This window comes from Suricata suricatta, chromosome 11 (genome assembly GCF_006229205.1).
Source record: "Suricata suricatta isolate VVHF042 chromosome 11, meerkat_22Aug2017_6uvM2_HiC, whole genome shotgun sequence".
In the NCBI taxonomy this organism is placed as follows: domain Eukaryota; kingdom Metazoa; phylum Chordata; class Mammalia; order Carnivora; family Herpestidae; genus Suricata; species Suricata suricatta.
This window is the reverse complement of record NC_043710.1, coordinates 28,711,058-28,724,079: the sequence shown is the minus strand read 5'-3', so window position 1 is coordinate 28,724,079 and position 13,022 is coordinate 28,711,058. Positions and strand designations below refer to the sequence as shown.

The window sequence follows — 13,022 nt, the reverse complement described above, 5'->3', positions numbered from 1 at the left end:
TGAGACCTAATTTCTTCAATATTGTATAGTTCTACTTCCAAAGCCTAAAATGGCTTCAGCACATCATGGCAGTATATTAGATCTTTATTATATTAAATCCTCATTACACCTTAGCTTTCTACCTTAGTGGTTGGTTCAGCCACAATAGTTCTGTGATATGTGCATTGTGCAGGCAACGACAAATACCATGTTTCCAGTAAGACAATGTCCCTGCAAAGGATGGTAATGGATCTTCTGATTCTCTAGTGTATCATGATATTTACACATGATAATTAATATCATTTATATAGTGCTTCACAGTTTACAAAATATTCATTGCCAGCATTGCATTTAGATTCTCCCAGCAGGCTAGCAACATAGTTCTTATTAGTGGTTAAACTGAGGCTCACAATGGTTAGTTAATCATTTGAGTCCTTGCTTTCTGTTATGTCATACTGTCAAACAAGAAATGATAACAATAGTGTCTTATTTAGACTGTTGATTCGTATGCAACTTTTCTCTGAAGGTTTTGATTCTTTCTAATACTGGAGATGGGGAATGGTATTGATTTATTTCTCTGTGCTCCTGCTGGCCCCTCATCAGATTTCAATTTCCTTTATCATACTAAGTTTTTACTGAACCATTCCATTATACTCTGTTCCACAGTTGACAAAGGCAAAGACTTTGGGACTGTGAAATAGAAATTTTCATAATGTAAAACTAAAGCAACATGTTCTTATCAAACTGCGTAAAACTGACTTAGCTATTGATGATAGTTTGATTTTTTTAATGCATCTTCTTTTGTGGAGTTGACCTTTTTTCATAGAGTATTGCTATTATCAGACTGAAAGCATTTAGTTATCTCTTTGCAGAGGAAATATTTGAAATCTTTGTTTTATAATTCTAAGGATCAAATGATTTCACAGTATTTAAAAATATGATTATATGTTAATGCTTTCTGTCTTGGGTAGGAAAAAACTTATAAAATTTGTCTTCCTGTAAATATATATTTTCCATTTTTATTTTATTGAAGGATTAATAAAAAACTTTAATGTCTATGTTGTGAATATTTAATCATAATTTCTAAAAATATTAATAACTTAATTGTAATAAGAAAAGCTCCCAAGTTTATTCTTACATTTTAATGAATTATTTGTGTTTTATATGTAAACTGTCACAGCATGAAATCAATTTTCTGCCTTGATTCATCCCAAATCAGAGATTTCTATCACATTAATATTATAATTAGAAACATTAATAGAGACGGCAACTTTAAAAGCATACTTTGCTTCTTGGCAATTTAGCATATTTCTCTGAGTACCCACGACTTCAAGAACCTTCAGTGCACTAATAAATTTATTAACTCAAACTTAAAAGAAGCGAAAAGTCTCTCTTTCTTTCTCTCTCCCCATGGCCAGTCTGCTAAAATAGATTATTCATGCTTATTTGATTCAGGTAGGCTTTTGCAAGCTTCCCTACTAGGCCTGGGAATGTGGTACATTGAGGCCTTTTCAGAGGCTTCTGACATAGACCAAGCTTTTATTGCATGGTGTTTTATTATTACCAAATCCTAGTCTCCACCCAGTTTGTAGGCACTCTGCTTATTCTTTTGAATCAGGAAAGGTTATCACCTACCTTAATCCATGGAGCAGTGTGGATTAAGGACACCAGTGTGCCCCAGGATTCTCAAAGAGGATCCTGGAAACTTCTTGTTTCTTCTTTTTTGCTGTCTTTACTAAATTCTATTGGGCCTTAGGAGGATTTGCATCTGAAATGGGCAACCTGGTGTTTTTCTCAATGAAGACATCAGATCAAAGTTCAGTTAGTCAAGGCCTTTCTAAAACATTAAGGGGGCCTGGACTTACACAATAAAAAGATGAGCTCTAGCAGAGATTGCAGTAAAAACATTCTGAACTATAATCCGGATAAAGAATAGATTATAGGCCAAAGAACAGACCTTGTTTAAATTGCTTTATACTAATAACTTTACATTTAAAAACTTTACCCTATTTTTAAGAAGTGTATTTTAATGTCTCATACTTTATTTGTTAATACTGTCTTGGTAAACAGATAAATCATTTTTTAAGAACCACATCTGTGTATATATTATCTTGTAAACATTAGATTGAGCCAATTGATATGTCTCTTTCGTTAATGAAAGTAAACAGTATCATTGAATTGATGTTGGTAGGCATTCAATTTAAGAATATTAATCCTTTAAGTCTTAAAATGCAAATATCTAGTGTCAAGCAAATGTCTTTTTCTTATCTAAATTACAAAGTTTTCAGTTCATAAAATGAGAATTCTCTCCAATTTTTGTAGAGATTATCTGCAGATTAGCTGTTTTGTTGAATGTTCTGAAATATGTGTTTAATAGCATTCAGGACAGTGGAAACTATGTAAATTTAGATTAGAAACTATTAGAAACTATTACCAGGTGGAATCTGTTAGTAGTTCAACTTTGGACAGAGGTATGTATATATTTCTAATGTGTTGAATCAGCACAGAATCTATTCAAAACAATATAATGAGAATATGCTATTACTATGCCTTTACTATCTATGTAAATAAATTCAGCATCAACAGTTATTTGAGTTTCTTGTGAGGAAGATAATTGTTGGAGAAATTGAAAATAGCACAAAAAGGGAAGTATCAATGAACTAATGATTATGTCAGGTTTCTGATTTATCTAATGTAGTTTGTATACATTCTCCCTCTTTATCATGTGCCTTGTTCCCATCTGGAGTACCCCCAATACATTTTATACTCTAAGCTTAATTTAAAATTAGTAAGAAATTTTGAATATATATATATATATATATGCACTACCTTGTGAGAATTTAGCCTTTAAATGATGCTCAGCTCAATATATTTTAAAACGTAGTTTCTTTTGAGCCCCTCACCAGTGATTTAATTGTCTTAAGTTTTCATTAGTTCTTAGCAACTGCATATTTAACTGATTATTTAAACCTGGAATCTTTAAAAAATAATTAAAAAATGTATATTAAATTTTATTTCAACTGAGGAAGGTAAGAAAAGCAAAGAGAATTCTTGTCAAATCTAGGGAACCACAACCAGGAGTGAAGAAACATGGGAGATGGAAAGGTTGATTTCTATTATTTATAATAATAAAAGTTGTTGTATACTTCTTTGAAACTTAAGGAGTCTGTGTATATCAGCACTTCCTTATCAGCGTTAAAATGCATTAATGTATCAGTATTTTGTTGAATGTAGTTTGAATACGTTGTAGTTTAAAAAGACATAAAGTTTTTAATCACCAGTATGGCTTTTCTTAACAGGCTGGGCCAGTATCATCTTCAAGATTTGGTCACTATTATGATGCATCAAAAAAGATGCCCCAGGAACTAATTGAGGCTTCAAAATGGCATGGATTTTTTTCCCCAGAAAAATCATCTTCAACTCTTAATATAGAACCATGGTAAGTTAATGACCCAATTTTGATTGTACAGGTGCATTTTTATCACATTCTTTGAAAGAATGAATAACTAAAGTTACATATCCTAATAATGAGTGTTTTCTATAAAATATGTAACCTGAATTGTGCATATGTTTCATATTATTTCTTTATATTTAGTTTTCTTTTTATGGTCTTATAACTGTTGGATATGCTATTATTCTTCATTTGCACTTTGAGAAGTCTGGATACCAAAATTATAATACCTACAATTTTTAATGTTGAGAAAATGTGGAATAGTTTTTAAATCAGGGTCTTTTAGCCCTAAATACAAATAGATATCTAAAAATGACTTATTGATAATAATAGCAGTGAAAATGGTATAAGATAATGCTGTTTTTCAATAAATGTTCTTCCATAAAGTAAATGTATATTTTCCAATATTTTTATTTATTAAGGCTTTCTATTTGTAGTTATTCTGTAAATACAATAATCTGTATTTCTTAGATTGCCTTAAGAGAATTTAGGGTTTTTTGAGTTTTGCAGTAAAGAATTTTAAATATTAAACCAACATAACATGTTTATATGCTACTAACTTTATTAAAGCAAAAGTCTGAAAGTTACAATACTTGACAGTGAATAATTTATATAAAGTGTTAAGAATATTTAATTTCAGTTCTTAACTGCAGTTGAACCATGGAAACTAATCCATGTAATAAGTTGTTGCCTCTATTTTTGTTCATATTGTAAAACCATTATTTTCAAAGTGACATGAGTTATTAAGTGGAGACTTAAGAGACAGGAAGTTGTGAACTGAAATGACACAAGTCTAAAGTCTCTTTTCCAGGAATATTACTTGAGAATTTAGTAAAGACTATTTATTTTTATTAAATCTATGTCCAAGAAATGTCATCATTTCATTATGGTTTCTCCCTTCTGTGGCCTGAGACTTGCCAAAAGTGGTACTCCGATGTTGTCTTAATATTAATAGCAACAATTAATGAATGACTGCTGTGTGTTAGTCACTCTACTACGCATTGCATATGTAGTGCAATCCTTGTATGAACTCTAACAATATACCGTATTCCCATTTTCCAGAAGAAGATACCAAAATTCACAGAAGTTATTTACTTGAGGCTCAACTATTAAATGATAGAACCAGAATTAACCTAACTCAGATCCTTCTCTTTCTTTACTGCTTCAAAAGACTTTGGTGTCCTTTGCCTTTACCTTCCTATGTTATGGAGGAAAGAACACCGATAAAGCAAAAAAAGAAATCTGGGTTCTAATGCTGAGTCCATCCTTGGGAAAATTCCTTAAATTCAGTGAAAATAAATATCCTTCTGAGAAAAATTGTGGTAGGAGGATACCATTTGCCCTACCTATATCGCTAATATTTTGTTAAGTTTGAATGACTATATTAGTTATACTTGTTTTTAATTTTTGCCATTCACTAAACCAGACATACATATGCTTTTATGGCTTGAGAAATAACTTTTCCCTGATTTCTCAAGTAGTAAGTGGTGGAACCCAGATTTAAAGTTGGTTCTTTCTGACTCAAAATTCTGTGTTAGCAATAATGCTACATAGAGTGCCAAGGGAAATAAATGTCAATTAAGTATTATGTAAGTGAATGAAAAATATAGTGTTACTTTTATAACTAATAAAACAGTTTAAGAATAAAACATTTTTTAAGTCCCAAAGTACAAGATTTTTGTGCACTCTTTCAGCAACTAAAAGAAGGAGGGAATTAATGTTTATTGAAAAACTGTTCCATGTCAGGCACTGTTCCAGGCATTAGACCATGGGATAACCCATTTAATCCTCCCACAACCCTCCAAAAGAAGTAATATTATCCCCATTTTATAGGAAACTTGAGGTCAGAGATGCTAAGTAGCTTTCCCACTATTTCAGGCTGTTAGTGACTAAGTCTTCAAAACCTCTGCTTTTTTTTCTCTGCTGGGCTGCCTCCATTTGCTGCTGCAGTAACTGTATTGCACATGAAGCCAGGTGCCAGGAAAAATAACTATACCTTGATCACCTGTGAGGATGTAGTCCTCTAGTCTTTAAAATACATATTTTTTCAGAATGTTTTTTGAGAGCTAGCAGTTTTGCATAGAATAGGAAAATTTATAGATTTCAATTATCAAGGCAATATTTCATTTCATAGTAGTTAACTGATAATTCATTTATTTCATATTAAACTTAAATGCTTAATTAAATGTAATTAAACTTTAAACATGTAATTAAATTAATTTTGAAAATGAGTACTTACCATGTGAGATTTAATTTATGAAAAGCATGTGCTCATTTCACTAAAATGAACTTTACTGGTTCATTTATAGAACAATAAAAATAAGCTTTCCAGTTGTCTATACTTTTCCTGCAATTAAGACTAGAGGATATAGCTGTGTCCTACTATCATATATGACGCTATAATATATAATTTCATATATTCTAAAGGCACTATTGAGACATATCGTTTTTTTATGGTGAGAAAAACTGAAGGTCATTTAAAATTTATACTAACTGATTTAAAATCATTTGCAGGTTTGCCTATGGAAAATGTTCATACATATAATTTGAGCTTTCAAAGCAAAGTCTGGCTCTAAAAACCTGAGAAGTATCACACTAATATTACCAGATAGTTTTGTTTTAATATTTCATTGTCATAAATCAGATAAGTTGGCACAAAACAGTGATAGGAAAACTGATTTTGAGAATAAGTTTGTAATCTAAGATTTTTTTCAATTGACATTAATTTGAATTAATCTTTGCTAACACGTATGCATGCAAAGATAGTTCTGTTTTCCCACTAGAAAGATAATACCACTCTTCATAGCAGGGAGGTGTTTCAACTTTCTTATTTATTAACAAATTTACTAGCATACTGCTTAACCTACTGTAACAAAATGAATGTTTATGGTTCCACCCTTCCATCCCAAGACCCGAAATTTATATGTTAAAGTACAATGTCATGGTATTTGGAGACAAATCATCAAGAGATAACTATATTTGAATGAGGTCATGAGGGTAGGACCTTAGTCTGGTAGGATTGGTGTTCTTAAAAAAGAGGGAAAGACACCATCTCCTGCTCTTTTCCTTGAGTGCAAATCCAAGAAGGACCATGTGAGCAACACAGCAAGAAGGAGGTCATCTGAACCCAACGAGAAAGCTCTAACCAGATACAACCCTGCTAGTACCTTGATCCTGGATTTCTAGTCCCCAGAATTTCTACCTAATTAATTCCTGTTGGTTAAGCTACTCAGTCTATAGTATTTTGTTATGGAAACCAAAGCCAACTGATAGACCCACTATATTGTAAAATTTTACTTTTTTTTATTGATAGACCAGATCTTGAATATTGAGTTTACATAAAGTTGGTAATAAACAGAATGAATTTGTTTTGATATGTTTCTTTGAAATTCAATATTTTATTTTTACATGAATGTCCTAAAAATGGCCAATAGTTTCTTATATTAACTAAATGTTTTGTGTTAATTAAGTTAAATGAACTGAATTCTGAAAGAATCATTTATCTTTTTAAGAGAACTTTTAGGAGAAAAATCAATGGAAAGAGGATAAGAATATTACTTAAGATTTAAAAGTCCTTCCTTTTTCTTATTTGGCCAAGTCTCTTTACCATGTAAATGGAACATATGTATAAGCCTTCTGTAATATTTTCCTAGACAAATTATAGTTATATATTCCTAAATTTTGTTCATATCCTGTCAGAACACTTACCACATTACACTATAGTTATTTGTACTGTCTACATATTTATCTTCCCTTTCAAGCAGTGGAAATCCTTGAGGAAGGGGGTTATGCTTTCCACACCTCTTTATTTCATGAATCTAGGACACAGGTGTTGCGTTGATAGTTGATGAACTAGTGAATCAATGCACAAAATATAGTAATAACTCAGATTAATACAGTCTTGTTCTTACCTCAAAGATTTAGTGGGAAAAAACTAATAACTGAAACAGCCATGTCAGAGTACATTTTATTTCTAAAATAGAGATCTCTTTCATTACAAAGCAGAGAACCACAATATATTTAGAAGTTGTAAGTAGAAAATTCACTCATGATAAAGGAATTCTGATAGAGAACTTCTAGGTAAGACTAAAGATTCACAAGTATGCTGAATTACTTTATTAAAAGGATATAGTAAATGATATGTTAATATAAATTTCAGAGCTGAAGGAAAGGCAAGATGTAAATATGATTAGGGATTTTACTCCTTAGACATTCTGTTGGTGATACGATTAAAGTAAAAAGATGAGATTTAAAGACTTTGAGAGAGAACTATTAATCTTGAAACTCATTTTAATCAATGAAGAGCAATTACTTGCATACGTGTGTGCCTTTCTTCATTTTTCTGTCCTTCATGTATGCAGAATTTAGTTGCTCATCCTGGCATGCTGTCTTCATTGATATGCATGGTTTTGTTTATTATTTCTCACTTAATTCCCATATTTCTAGTCCCAGTCATCTTTCCCTAGGCATACTTCCTCTTATTTATGTACGTCCTTCCAAATTTTTTTTTCCATTCAATAAAGTAATCTTAGACCCTTAACTCCTCTCTCTCACTCCCTGCATCCAATCAGCAACTTCTGCAATTTTATTTATTTTTTAAAGTTTTTATTTAAATTTCAGTTAGTTAACATACAATGTAATATTAGTTTCTGGTGTACAGTATAATGATTCAGTCCATCCATACAAAACCCAGTGCTCATCACAAGGGCACTCCTTAATCCCCATTTCCTATTTAACTCATACCCTGCCCCCTCTGGGAACCATCAGTTTGTTCTTTATAGTTAAGGGTCTGTTCTTGGTTTGCTCTCTCTTTTTTTTCCCCTTTGCACATTTGTTTTTTGTTTCTTAAGTTCCACATATGAGTGAAAACATACAGTATTTGTCTTTCTCGGACTTATTTTAATTAACATAATGCACTCTAACTCCATCTGTGTTGGTGCAAATGGCAAGATTTCATTCTTTTTATATAGCTGAATAATAATCCATTGTGTGTATATATACATACACCACATCTTCTTTGTCCTTTCAGCACTTGATGGACACTTGGGCTGTTTCCATAATTTGACTATTGTAGATAACACTGCTATAAACATCAAGGTGCATGTATCCCTTTGACTTAGTATTTTTGTATTCTTTGGGTACATGCCTAGTAGTGCAATTGCTGGATCATAAGGTACTTGTATTTTTAACTTTTTGAGGAACCTCCATACTGTTTTCCATAATGGCTGCACTAGTTTGCATTCCAACCAACAGTGCAGGAGGATTCCCCTTTCTCCACATCCTCATGAACACCTGTAGTATGTTGTGTTGGTGATATTAGCTGTTCTGACAGTTGTAAGGTGATATCTCATTGTAGTTTTGATTAGTATTTCCCTGATAATATTACTGTTGAGCACCTTTTTATGTGTCTGTTGGCATTTGTGGGTCTTTGGAAAAGAGTCTATACATGTCTTCTGCCCATTTTTTCTTCTTTTTTTTTTTGTCTTCTGCCCATTTTTTAATTGGATTATTCATTTTTTTGGTGTTGCCTTTACATATTTTGGATTGTAACCCTTTATCAGATATGTCATTTGCAAATATCTTCTCCCATTCCAGAGGCTGCGTTTTACTTTTGTTGATTGTTTCATTTGTTGTGCCGAAGCTTCTTGTTTTTATTAAGTCCCAATAGTTTGTTTTTACTTTTGTTTACCCGTACCTCAGGAGACATATCTAGTAAGAAGTTGCTACGGCCAAGGCCAGAGAGGTTATAATCTGTGTTCTCCTCTAGGATTTTTATGGTTTCATGTCTGACATTTAAGTCTTTCATCCATTTTGAATTTATTTTTGTGTTTGGTGTCAGAATTTATTTTGTGTTTGGTCCAGTTTCATTCTTTTGCATGTTGTTGCCCAGTTTTCCCAACATCATATGTTGAAGAGGCTGTCTTTTTCCCATTGGATATTCTTTCCTGCTTTGTCGAAGATTAATTGATCATGTAATTTTGGGTCTATTTCTGGGTTTTTCTATTCTGTTCTGTTGATCTATGTGTCTATTTCTCTGCCAGTACCATACAGTTTTGATGTCTAGAGCTTTGTAATATAACTTTTTTTCTTTCAATAGTTTATTGTCAAGTTGGTTTCCATATAACACCCAGTTCTCATCCCAAAAAGTGCCCTCCTCCAACATAATTTGAATTCTGGAATGATGAAGTCTCCAGCTTTGCCTTTCTTTTTCAGGTTGCTTTAGCTACTTGGGGTCTTTTGTGGTTCCATACAAATTTTAGGATTGTTTGTTCTGACTTTATGAAAAATACTGTTGGTGTTTTGATAGGGATTGCATTAGTTGTGTAGATTGCTTTGGCTAGTGTAGACATTTCATCAGTATTTGTTCTTCCAATCCATGGGTATGGAATGTCTTTCCATCTTCATTGTGTCATCTTCAATTTCTTTTATCGGTGTTTTATAGTTTTCACATAACAGGCCTTTCACCTGTTTGGTTAGATTTATTCCAAGGTATCTTATTGTTTTTGGTGCAATTGTAAATTACATTGATTGATTTCTCTTTCTGCTGCTTCATTCATTATTGGTGTATCAAAATGCAGCAGATTTCCGTATGTTGATTTGGTATCATACTGAATTCGAATGTTTTAGTTCTAGCAGTTTTTTGGAGTCTTTTGGGTTTTCTGTTTAGAGTATGATGTCATATGTAAATAGTGACAATTTGACTTCTTCCTTGCCTATTTGGATGCCTTTTATTTCTTTTTGTTCTCTGATTGCTGTGGCTAGGACTTCCAGTACTAATTTAAATACCAGTGGATGATAATGGATGTCCCTGTCTTGTTCCTAACAGTACTGTTTCTCCCCATGAAGGATGACATTATAACAATATTTGTCCTCCCAATCCAAGACACTGGAATATCTTTCCCTTGTTTGTGTCATCTTCAGTTTCTTTCAGAATACAAGTCTTTCACCTCTCGGTTAGGTTTATTCCTAGATTTTTTTAGTCTTTCTGGTGCAATTGTAAATGGGATTGTTTTCTTAATATCTCTTTCTGTTGCTTCATCATTAGTGGATAGAAATACAACAGATTTCTGCATATTGATTTTGTAGTAGTTTTTGGTGGAGACTTTAGGGTTTTCTCTAAATAGTATCGTATCATCTGCATATAGGGGAAGTTTTCCTTCTTCCTTACTGATTTGGGTGCATTTTATTTCTTCTTGTTCTCTGATTGCTATGCTAGGTCTTCCACTACTATGTTGAATAAAAATGGTGAGAATGGACGTCTTTGTCTTGTCTTAGAGGAAAAGCTCCCAGTTCTTTACCACTGAGTGTGATGTTCACTGTGGGTTTTTCATATACGGCCTTTGTTATGTTGAGGTATGTTCCCTCTAAACCTACTTCTCTGATTTATGAATATTGAACTTCTCTGAGAGGTTTTTTTTTAAATGTTTTATAGATTTTTGAGAGAATGCAAGTGGGGTCAGGGCAGAGAGAGGGAGGCGGAGGATCCAAAGCGGTTCCACTCTGACAGCAGTGAGCTCGAGGTAGGGCTTGAACTTACGAACTGTAAGATCATGACCTGAGCCAGAGTAGGACACTCACCAACGGAGCCACCCAGGCATCCCTGCTGAGAGTTTTTGTTGTGAATGGATGTTGTAATTTGTCAAATGCTTTTTCTGCATCTATTGAAATGATCACATGATTCTTACCCTTTCTTTTATTAACATGATGTATCATGTTGATTGATTTATGAATATTGAACCACTCTTGCAATTCAGGAATAAATACTACTTAATTGTGGTGCACGATTTTTAAATGTATTGTTGGATTCAGTTTCTTAGTAATTTATTGAGAATTTTTGCATCCATGTTTATCAGGTATATTGGCCTGTAGTTCTCTTTTCTGGTGGAATCTTTATCTGGTTTTGGTGTTAGGGTAATCTGACCTCATAGAATGAATTTGTAAGTTTTCCTCTCTTTTTTTTTTTTCTTCTTTGGAATAGTTAGCACAGAATACATGTCAAGGAACATCTTCAGAAACAATGACAAAAGAAGTAATAAAATGGTAATAAATACATGTCTATCAATAACTATAACATATCTATCATATAAACTACCAAAAGTAAAACAGGAAGAAATTGAAAAGATGAGCAAGATCAATATTCAGCAAAGGAACTGAATCAACAATAAAAAAAAAAAAACTCCCCAAAAACAAAAGGCCAGGGTTAGATGGCTTCACAGGCAAATTCTAACAAATAGTTAGAGTTATTTTATTTTAATTTAATTAACTTAAATGTAAGTAGCTATATATGACTACTGGCTTATATTGTTGAACAGTACCATTTTACAACGTAAGCCAGCTCTTATCACTACTCTGACTCAAACCTTCCAGTAACTTCCAATCTCACTCGGAATAATAAGCCCACATTCTAACAGAAATATTATCAGGCCCTGGCCCTACATGCACTTGCCTAATCTGATTGCTAGCTGCTGCTCTAATCTCTTTGGTCTCACTGAGGTTGAGGAAAGAGTAAAGGGAATATCAAAAATGCTTTCCACATTTCAGGCAATACAACTAAGATGGTGTCATTTACTGATGTAAAAAAAAAAAACCTATGTCCAGCAATATTTTTTGGAACATTCTCTGACGTGAACACCTTCTATGAACCTGAGCACCTTTTATGAGCCTAACATAATGCTAAATTCCAGGTTTATTGTAGTAAACAAAGCAGCTGTTATTCTTTTTTTTAATATATTGTCAAATTGGCTTCCATACAACACCCAGTGCTCATCCCAACAAGTGCCCTCTTGAATGCCCATCACTCACTTTTCCCTCTCTATCAACCCTCAGTTTGTTCTCTGTATTTAAGAGTCTTTTATCATTTGCCTTCCTCCCTGTTTTTCTGTGAATCTTTCCCCTCTTCCTTTCCCCCATGGTCTTTTGTTAAGTTTCTCAACATCAACATATGGGTGAAAACATAGGATATCTGTCTTTCTCTGACTGACTTACTTCACTTAGCATAATACCCTCGAGTTCCATCCACGTTGCTACAAATGGCCATATTTCATTCTTTCTCATTGCCATGTGATACTCCATTGTATCTATAAACCACATCTTCTTGATCCATTCATCAGGTGATGGACATTTAGGCTCTTTCCATAATTTGGGCTATTGTTGAAAGCACTGCTATAAACATTGGGATACATGTGCCCCTGTGCGTCAGCACTCCTGCATCCCTTGGGTAAATTATTAGCAGTGCCATTGCTGGGCCATAGGGGAGTTCTATTGTTAATTTTTTGAGGAACCTGCACACTGTTTTCCAGAGTGGCTGCACCAGTTTGCATTCCCACCAACAGTGCAAGAGGGCTCCTGTTTCTCCACATCCTGGCCAGCATCTTTAATTTCCTGATTTGGTCATTTTAGCCACGCTGACCAGAGTGAGATGGTATCTCAGTGTGGCTTTGATTTGTACTTCTCTGATGATAAGTGACGTTAAGCATCATTTCATGTGTCTGCTGGCAATCTGGTTGTCTTCTTTGGAAAAGTGTCTATTCATGTCTTCTGCCCATTTCTTTGCTGTATTATTTGTTTTTCGGATGTGGAGTTTGGTGATTAT

At 33.3% G+C, this 13,022-nt stretch overlaps 1 protein-coding gene across 2 annotated transcripts in view; it reads left to right on the top strand.

Annotated features, from left to right (window-relative positions):
* ELP4 (elongator acetyltransferase complex subunit 4) overlaps window positions 1-13,022 on the top strand; it is a 238,494-nt gene that overhangs the window by 61,977 nt on the left and 163,495 nt on the right. For both annotated transcript variants that reach the window (XM_029914792.1, XM_029914791.1), the window contains exon 5: window positions 3,279-3,418. In XM_029914792.1, the coding sequence (XP_029770652.1) occupies window positions 3,279-3,418 (140 nt within the window). The remainder of the gene's footprint in view (window positions 1-3,278; window positions 3,419-13,022) is intronic.